Source organism: Dipodomys merriami, unplaced genomic scaffold (genome assembly GCF_024711535.1).
Source record: "Dipodomys merriami isolate MVZ:Mamm:240054 unplaced genomic scaffold, mDipMer1.0.p SCAF_2, whole genome shotgun sequence".
Classification (NCBI taxonomy): Eukaryota; Metazoa; Chordata; class Mammalia; order Rodentia; family Heteromyidae; genus Dipodomys; species Dipodomys merriami.
In genome coordinates this window covers 23,036,369-23,046,456 of record NW_027203381.1, presented here as the reverse complement: position 1 = coordinate 23,046,456, position 10,088 = coordinate 23,036,369, and the positions used below count along the sequence as shown (strand labels likewise).

Sequence of the window (10,088 nt, the reverse complement as noted above, 5' to 3'; positions counted from 1 at the left end):
TATTTGGGAGGGCACAGAAAAGGTGGAACAAAGGGTGAACAAATAAAACAGTGATACTAGACACTATGTAGAAAATGAGCTATATCTTGTGGGTGGGAATGGGAGGAAAAAAAAACAGGAGAGAGTGAGTAGAGAGGAGACATGGTTCAAAATACTCATTAGTCATTACCTGACTCATGTAACTGTACCTCCTCTGTGTGTCAATTCTACAATAACCATAAAAACTAAAATAAAAACAAATTCAGAAAAAGGCTTATTACAGGGTTTTATGGCAAAAAAAATCTGAGTTGAAATAAAGTTGAGCAAAAGCAGCAATTTATTCATGTCTTACAAACATGATCTTACAAACATCATACAGAGCTGGCACAAAGGGACAGACACCATCTCGTACACCATGCTTCCTTCCAAATCACTTCTATTGAGCTACAACATCAGAACAAGTCAGTTACTGAGTTACACGGTTCTTCAAACATGGACACCTCCCCACTAGGGTGGTTGGATTGGCTAAGAAGACAAACAATTAATTTACATTTTTAAGTAACACTGCAGAATTTGTAACTGAATTCAAGATATTCACATTAATATCGCAATACATTATAAAACAGTACAATTTTCATAAATGATAAGATCACCTCTCTCCCTGGCCTGTTTCATTTCCTTCCTTCCTTTACTCCTTCCTTACTTTTCTCTTCTTTTTTTTCTTTTTCTTAAAACCAGTTGCAAATAGTGTTACTCAACTTTTCACACTCAGAACACTTCAAGTTGTAAAAATTAAAAGCTATTTACAAATTATCCATTGGAATTTTTAAGTATTGGTTGATTTTGTTGTTCTACTTAAAAAAAAATCACCCTCTTCCAATAGACATACTATACAGCTGTGACCACCCTTAATTCCTTTAACTCCTGGCTAGTTCCATAGGATATTTTTATTGTACTCCAGTCCATGGCCTACCATACCAATATACATACACACAAAGGCCATTTTTCACATCTCCACTTTTCACACCCACTACAGCCCATTCTATGATGTTTTCACAGAAATGCCAACTGGACCAAGATGCTGTGAAATGACTCCTTAGTGGAATGGAAAACATGACCATGGACTATTCATGTTTAGTCCTCAAATCACCTTAAAGCACAAAAGAAAAGAGCTTGGCTTGCATTCTTTGTACATGTAGGTAGAATGTATAACATGTATTCTTTATACTAGATATAGTCATAAAAAGCAGGTATAAGATTGTGTGGAAAATGCATTTTCATTGAATATACAAACACTGATATCAAACACGCTTTCAAAAACTGCTGAAATACTGACACAAAACCTGACTCAAAGTGTAAATTGTTTTTATTAGACTTTATTTCTAACTTGCATATTTAAGAATTCAGCTGTACCCGAATCTCACCCATACTTATCTAAAAACACAAAGAGCGACATTACCCTTTAACTGATTCTTTCCAAATAATCACAAGGGCACTGCTTTTCACTAACAGGGTTTGAATGAATTCCAGAACCCTGGCACTGCAAAAAGAGTACAAGACACAAATCTGTAAACTATTTTATGACGATAGTTCAGGACAAATTAGCCTAGAAACCATAGTGAAAAGCATACTATGTTGTGCTAATTTGACAGCTTAACTATAGTTTGTCAACATGTATATTATGTTAGGATTTCTCTTCAAGTCTTACTTTAGACTTCTTCCTCAGTTCATTGGTTTCAGTATGTCAATGTAAAAAATGTCACAGTCTTCTTTTGCTTTTTGAATTGTGTAATGCTTTCCAGGAAAGAATAAAGTAAACAAAGACTTTGGTGCCACACCCACTCTGGACAGAAAGGATGGCCTTGGATATTCACTTGTACACTACACTGTACATTTTCCATACAAGAAAATTGCATTTCTAACTGAATTTCTAGCTGAACGTTTCTTTATCCACTCACTAATTCAACAACTTCACAAAGGTTAATGGGAGTTTCTCAGGCCACAATGAGAGTATGATAGGCAGTGAATAATTCAAGGCCCATGATTCTTATGTGGGATTCTATTTTACATTTGACTCACATGTCACTTTAGGGTCAGAAAAAAATCATATGTCAGCCACAGTGTTCTCAAATCAGCCCTTTGATAAGATGATTTCTCAGCTTGTTCACTGTCCTTTCAAAAGGAGCCTAAGTAACTCCCCTTATAAAATTGGATCAAAATGATTAGAAACCAAAGTGAAATGAGCAGATACTTGTCTATGTAGAACAACCATTTACACATGACACAAATAACCAAAAACATACTAGAGAAGATTTCTGTAATGTCTTTGGATTTAAAGAAAATTTGATTTCTCCAGCCTTAAGGAGAAAAAAAATGGATATATTTCTGTATGTTCCGTTTTTTAAAAATTGTATTACTGAACCACATGGATGTCTCAGGACACATTTGAATGATGTGGTCAGCTCTATAGCACATCCAGGGCTTGGGATTATGGTAGAGTGCTCATTAAAGGCTTGGCTATCCCCATTTATAGCACTACAGGGAAAATGAATGTATTATGATGACTTATCCAACTTCTCTAATAAAGGGGAAAGTATCATGATACACATTTACATTACTTTCTGTTATGCTAATTCAATCCACCTCTATCAAAAAAGAAAAAAATGATAGCTTGAGTCACAAGCTTACAATCACACATAAGAAAGAAAATTGTTCCTCGCTTAGTAAAATCCCTTCAGTGTCAGCACATGACTAGGATGCTAACCATCACAAAGTATGTGCCACTTGGCAATCTGTCTCCGGGGGAAGTCAGAGATTTCCTTCCAGTGTTCCCCACCCGTTCCTTCGGCTGCTGCACCCAGGACCAACCGCCCAATCACTTCATTTCGGGACCCTCTCTCGGAATCCAAAACTAGAAATTCCACACTTATTTCTTCAAGACTCTCACAAGGAATATCGAACACAAACAGTTCGTTAAACACCGCATTGGGGGTACATTTCTTCACGTGCGTCTTCTTTTTGGAGATTCTCTTTTTGGCATGGTACAGATTCACTTTTACATAGGGATCTGAAAGAGTAGACAACAGGCATTACCACAAGCAAGTCCAGCTGCAGGTCTAATCTCAAGGTCATCATGCCCTTAGCAAACACAGCCTGCCCCCTACACCGTAGGAACAGTGAAAGAGAGACTGGATACAGATAAGGTTTGGTCTGTCTCTTGTTAACACGATTGAAAATAAGGTGATTATACAATAAAAGAGAAAAGCAGTTTAAAACCAGGGAAGGAATTATCAATCTAGAAAAAGATAGTCTCATCAAGAAGAAAATAGAACTTCCTGTGGACATATGATAATAATGAATAACTTGTTGAACAAAATGAAGTAGTTCTTTAAAACACATACTTCATATGTAAGCACGCTGAATTGATGCTCGTTTTTTCCATAGGTTGGGAACTTGGAGTCCACTGTGGCTAGGTCTTTACTTTTATTTTTCTGTTATTTATTACTCTTTTATTGGGTTTGCTGTTTCCCACAGTTAAACTTCTCATGTCAACTTTACTGTGTGGATTTTAAGATTATGCTACTCTGCCATATATTTCACTATATTGTTTTAGTTTTTTTCCCACCACAACATATGAATTAATTTTAGTAAAAACTTTAAGACCATACCTCCAACTTTCTTCACTAAAAGAAAACATAATACTAGATGACTTTGTAATAAAATATATACTTGTAAGTTTCAAAGTACTCCTCAGCATTATATTATTATTCCAATATATAAGGAATATTTTAAATATAGATAAGGATAATCTGTTTAGAAATGAGTAGGTCAGGGTTGGAATTTAGATCATTTTAACCCATAGTCTATATTCTTTTTCATAATTCTTTACAAGGGGGTTGTGTTTGTTTTCTAAGACTTAGTGGAAAACCTAAAATCTAATTGTAAAATATGTTAACTATTATGAAACATTAGATATAATATAGTAAAAGAAAACTTTTAAATAGAATAATTGGGCCCATTTAAACTAACCAAATTAAACTTTTCCCTTTAGCTAATGTTATTTCCATCTTGGTACTTTTAGTCATGATCTCTCACCTCGTAATTCAGTGTTTCTTCTGTCTCAACCCCATCCATCAGATATTTACTACACACTGGCTTTGTCTGATAATTTAGAATTATACTGATGTTTTTCTTACTAATGGTAACATCTGACTCACATTATAATTTCAAAAGATGATAAAAAGAACAAATAATTCTATCATTTGTGAATGTAAATAAAACTAAAAATAAAATAACCGACCAATGTGAATAGTTAAGTATGTTGTTCATGCACTGCTCACTTATAGATGGAACCTGAGTATTTTGGAAGTTTGCTTACCTGAAAGTCCAGACACATCAGATTTAGGCAGGTGTCGAGCCTTTAAGACAACCACAGTGAGAGTATTTGTGGTGGACTGGTAGCAGAGAGAGATCAGTAACTCGCCCCGGCCAGAGGACTTCTGAACAATGAAAAATGCAGTACAAGTATTGTTATTATATTTTGAAGTTTGAAGTTGGTATATTAAGCAAAAATTTTACAGCACTATAATGACATTCTTATTTAAATTTAACAAACTTCTTTAATACATATGTCATCTATGAGTAACTAAAAGCTTTTGTGCTGTTCGGCCTAAAAACCATTGCCTGCCATCTTGTGGTTCTTTTAGGAATTTCAGAATTCAAGAAGTTGGCCACACCCATTATTTTAAAAAAAATAATTAAAGGATATTTAGATTATACTCCACTGGGCTCTTGCTATTTAACAGATCTATCCAGTCTTTGAAGTTACTAATATTAATAAAAACTTACCCAATCCTTTGAAGCACTGTGAATAACATCATGAATAATGTGGCAAACTTGATTTCAAATTCTTGTGTACTGATACAGGAATTTGAATCCAAATCAAATAATATTCTGACTCCCACCCATCATCTCTCCAGAATTGTGATGGCATTAAAATTGTTGACCATTTCCTTACCTCAAGCATCCCTTTAATCTAAGGAAAAAATCTTAAATTTAAGTATTGAAGAATATTGTCTCTATATTTATAATGTTCCTATTAGACAGTGTCATAATATCTTTCCTTGCAGGATACTTAGATATAATTTACATTTCAATTATATTAGGATGTGCAACTAAAGATTCAAATATAAGTTTTAACTATAAGTACCAAATGTTAACTTGGGGCCTGTTACTGAGAAAGAACTCTTGGAATTGTAACATATTTATGCCAAAGCTGACATAGAGTAGCTGTGTGCTTAGGCACTCCCAGGGCAATTAGAGCAGGAGACATATACATCATTCATCTTACCATGCCACTCATCAGCCTGGTATCTCAAACTAGGTGTGTTAACATCCCTTGACTTTCATTAACTTCCACACACACAAGGAAAGGAGAGGCTCATAATAAGTTTGAAAGTTGTTCTGAACTTTACATATACAAATTGTATGGCATTGTGCCATAAGAATTAATGCAGTTCTGTATTTTTTAATGGAAACAGGGTTAAATTTATTCAATCAATGTTTTGTCATTTTCTAGTGATCTCAGAGATCCCAAAGTAGTTTAAACAGAAAGTCAGATTAATCCACTTCCTATTGCTCCACACAGACAGGCATTCATAATTTAATATAAAATGATGACCTCTCCTTTGAAAAGAAATCCAACCAAAGCCCAAAGGACTGCTGAAAAAAGTATTCAATTTTAAATATCAATTTCAAATTCAATTATGCCGACCTTGAAATATTATTAGGTTTGTTGATTAAGTAATTTTCACATCAGTGTTAAAGTAGCTATCGTTACTGAAATGCTTATAATGCAAATTAACAAAACAATGTAAATCTTGTTTAAGCAGGAGAAAATATGCCTGTTTATATGATATCTTTAGGAATTACAGATATGGGTTGTATTTTCATTCATTTCCTCTACTCCCTTGTTCTCAAATTATAACTAATAACAATGAAACTTCACATGGTGGGGATGATCGGTAAAAACTTATCATTGTAATAGAAACCTGCATTACAGATTGTTTCTAAACACATTAGCACTCAAAGTAAATTACCCTAACATTTCTCTTGATGATCTCTCTGGTCATTAGCATTTTTCCATCAGACAATTCAATTCCTGTAAGAGGCATAAGGACTTCTCCAATGATATCATCTCTGGAAAACCTGTCAAAACTCAAGATGGTAAAGTGCAGAGCCAGCTCTTGGATCTGAGTGTAGGGGATCCCATAGAATGTGAAGGTCTCATCAAAAGCTGGGTCCAAGGTCTTTCTCAGCACTCTGGTTTTCACTTTGTGCTTCTTCTCTGGGAGGATCGTCATTTTGATGTAGGGGTCAGAGGTCATGGATTGTTCATCCATGGCTGGCAAGCCACGAGCTTCTTTGATGTTCACCACAAAGGCTTTCTTCTCAAAGTTGTACTCTAAGGAGAAAAAGAGGGTTCCCAGCTTCTCTTGTTTCTCTTCTGAACTAAGGGAAGTGCTGGATTTTAGGCTATCAGGGGACACTGCCTCTTTTTCTCCTTCTGGAAAGACCTTGTGGGTTACACTATCCAGATCAGGAGGGCTGCAAGCTTTGACATTTGTTTTGGGGAAATTGCCATTGAGATCTCTCTTCTCAAGATCAAGATGCAGTGAATTCTTTGGCACAGCTGGCTTATTCTTGACTTCCTTCTTTTCATCTCCTCCAAACTTCTTTTTACTATTTAGGTTTTCAGGATAAATATCAACTCCTTTAAGCACATGTACAAACTTGTATGGAGGAGTCTTGTTGGACTTTGATGATTTTCTCTGACAGCAGATCCAGGCAAAGAGAGAAACTGTGAAGACGAGGCCAAAGGCACTGAAGATCCCCACCACTGTGGGAATTTCGTCTGAAAAATCAAGTGACCAATAACATACATTAAAGGCACAGAGCAGAAATATGAGACTCTTGGAAAAGCATAACAGAGTTAGCAATTGCTACAGCCTAGACAGACAGAATTACTTTCCAACAGTTCTGGGCGTGAGCTCTAGACCCATTTCACACTAACTTCAGGGATATACACATTTCTTGGGTGACACACAGTATAATAAAAATACAAAATGATAGAAGAACCTTCATCTCAGTAGGTTTTTTTTATGGATCAAATGAGAAGATGAAATGGGATCTGGGTCATGTATGGAGGCAGAGGCATGCTTAATAACCCTGACCTATTGGCTTTCTCAGAAAACAAGAGCCACCTACACGATGATGGGGTCAGTACTAATTTCATTACTTTTGCATTGACATTTCAAGGCTTTCCAACAGCATCAATTCTTACTGACTATGGAGCCTTCAATGCATGTGCTTCAAATAAATTCTATATTTTTATACTTCCTTATTAATCCAGGTTTCAAGAAGCAAGCATCTAGAAATTCAGTGGTTTACATAGTTGATTTTTTTTAATGGGAGCTATATACTATCGACACAAACTGATTAAAAATACTCATCTCAATTATGAAGCAGTAGCAAAAGATGTACTTATATTGAAGAAAATAACAAAATACTTAAAGCTATAAGATACTAGTGGTATTTAATTTAGTATACTACAATCTCCTATGTGAATCTAAAATTCTTCAAATATTGAAATATCCAGTGAAAATTAATTCAAAGTAGATTAAAACAGAACAATTGCTATAAAGTCATCAGGACTCCTAGCATGTAATGAGAGGAATAAATACATATAAGTATAATTTTAGTGAAACTGATTTTTCTTAGCATATTTCCATATGGCAAATTTCATCTATAAGCATATTTCTCAGACAAATGACTAACACTCTGTACATAAAAGCAGTACTGCTACCACTAGCCATAGAGTATCAATTAAGTCAATGTTTAAAATATTTGAAGTGAGTATAACTAATGCAATAATATAAAAATTGAATCCTAGTCCCATCTAATTTTACTTCAGTGAGCAGCATGGCTAAAAGTCCTAGATAGAAAAGGGTTAAAAATTCTTAAAACCAAAAGACCAATCTTTTGTTATACTCTTTTTCATCTTCCAAAGTAACCTCTCTATCTCATCATCAAACTGAACCAAAAAATAAATAAAACTGAAAAAACAACAAAAATAACTAGTATACAAAAGGAAATCAACCCAATATCAATTAAAATTTTCTGCAGTTAAATGATATGAAGAAACTGAATCTTGTAAAAATGAAAAAAAAGCTTTACATTTCCTAAATAGGAAAAGTGAATGACACAGAAAAAGAGTAAGGCCAGAGTTAAAATAATCAACTGAAGTTAACATCAGCTTCCAGTTTTCTGTTCGATTTAAGTCTTTGTGGAGGGTAAACGTCCCCACTCTTGGACACTCAGGCCAGGGACTAAAAGCAGATTCATGAACTGAGATGATTTTCCAGCTAATGCAAGAACAATAAAAGCAGTGGAAAAACACTATTTTCTAAGTAAACTGAAAAGGTACAACACATTTTCACTAATACAGTCTCAGAAGATACCTCACTTCTAGACAGTCTTTGAATCAGAACAAAAATTGGGTATAAACATCCCAAAGAAATAAACCTACCCATGGAAGGATCTTTGAAAAATCACATATGAGTCTGAAACCAAAAATTGTCCCTATTTAACACTTATATCAAATAGCTAAGCTTTCAAGACAACATGGACTCAAATACTGCCAGAATTCCTCTACCAATAAGGTCTTAAGGTTTTGAGGCAAAGATCATGGTGATTCCATTCAGATTAGCAACAATTATCACAGATCCATGCATATCACTCTTAATCATAAACTTCTACACCAGTCCGTTTAAAATAAACAAGCAAAATTCTGATCTCTTGCCTTGGAAATATAATTGGCTCTAAACAGACTACTTGTTTATTCTAAGAAGTACATCTAAGTTATTGAATCATACAAGGAAATCCATAGTGCAAAAATTTGAAGGAATAGTAAACAAGTACACAGAAGCCACAATTTAAGTTTCCAATTCCTTTTAGCAGACTGTGCATCCTGTAGCCCTGCCCTGGTCTCTCTGTTAGCTCACAGTGAAATAAATGGGCTGAGCTAGTTCATTCCCTAAGTCCCTTAACTGTACTATCTTAACTGTAATGCACACACACACACACACACACACACACACACACACACACAGGCTCATTTATACAGTTATACATTTCAAATACAGGTTATTCTTTACAAGCTCAAACTCTTATGTAACCGCCAGCCTATGTGCCTCCCCCTAAAAAGGTCTGCTACCTACAAACAAGAATAATCTACAAAACAAATGAACCCAGAATGTGAACAACAGACGCCTTTTCCTATACTCAGCGCTGGCTGCAATCTACAGAGCTCCCGGAACGATTAGGAACTTCTGGAAGGTACAATCCCCCTAACAGAAAGCAGTTTTAAGCAGACAGATACGGAGGGTGGAAGAGATAGTAGAAAGCCACAATTAACCATCTGCCGCTCTCCTTTTCCTTTCTAACTGACTACTTTAAGGAAATTATATAAACATATATTCAACATCCAGAGGAGGAGGGGGCGAGGAAAATCACAGCCCACCCCACGGTATTTAAGGAACAACCACAGCTCTAAGTTAAGCAACTTGCTTACCAAATTCTTCCCTGCTGGTGGTGATCGGAGCCATTTTTTTGCTGCGTGTTCTGTCCGAGGTGCTGAACGGAAACTCCCAGGCTTAATACACTTGCTTGAATGTGAAGCTCTCTTTCCCCAACAACAGCACAGAGCCCAGGGGATAGGCGCCTGGAACAGGAAGGAGGAGGCAGGGAGGGAGGTCCACGCGCCCTCGCCCAGTGATTTGCCACCCCTGTTCCTGTTTTGGCTCTTCTGAAAAGCTCGTCTCCAGACTCCAGACGTGGCTGAAACCCGAATTGACGCAATGCTGACGCTACAGGGCTGAAATCAGCACCTGCCCACCCCCCTCCTCCCTCCCAGCCTCTCCTTCTCGCCCTCTTTCTTGCTTCCTCTCTCCTCTCTGGGGGATTCAGAAGGCTGTCATCAATAATTTTAACTGTTAGACTACTAGATACTTGCTTTGCTGTTCTGTGGGGACACAGAGGCACTTAAAGAT

General features: G+C 36.1%; 1 protein-coding gene across 2 annotated transcripts; it reads right to left on the bottom strand.

Moving 5' to 3' along the window:
- Positions 1-298: 298 nt before the first annotated feature.
- Positions 299-9,871, bottom strand: Syt4 (synaptotagmin 4). 2 transcript variants are annotated; one of them, XM_070029247.1, is made up of 4 exons: positions 9,611-9,871; positions 6,078-6,892; positions 4,358-4,478; positions 299-3,046 (listed from the first exon to the last, which is right to left on the bottom strand). In XM_070029247.1, exons 1-4 carry the CDS (start codon positions 9,642-9,644, stop codon positions 2,739-2,741), a joined length of 1,278 nt encoding a protein of 425 aa, XP_069885348.1. In that variant the 5' UTR covers positions 9,645-9,871; the 3' UTR covers positions 299-2,738. The 2 variants fall into 2 exon arrangements, with proteins under 2 accessions (XP_069885348.1, XP_069885349.1); XM_070029248.1 differs by having other exon boundaries at positions 6,084-6,892.
- Positions 9,872-10,088: the final 217 nt, after the last annotated feature.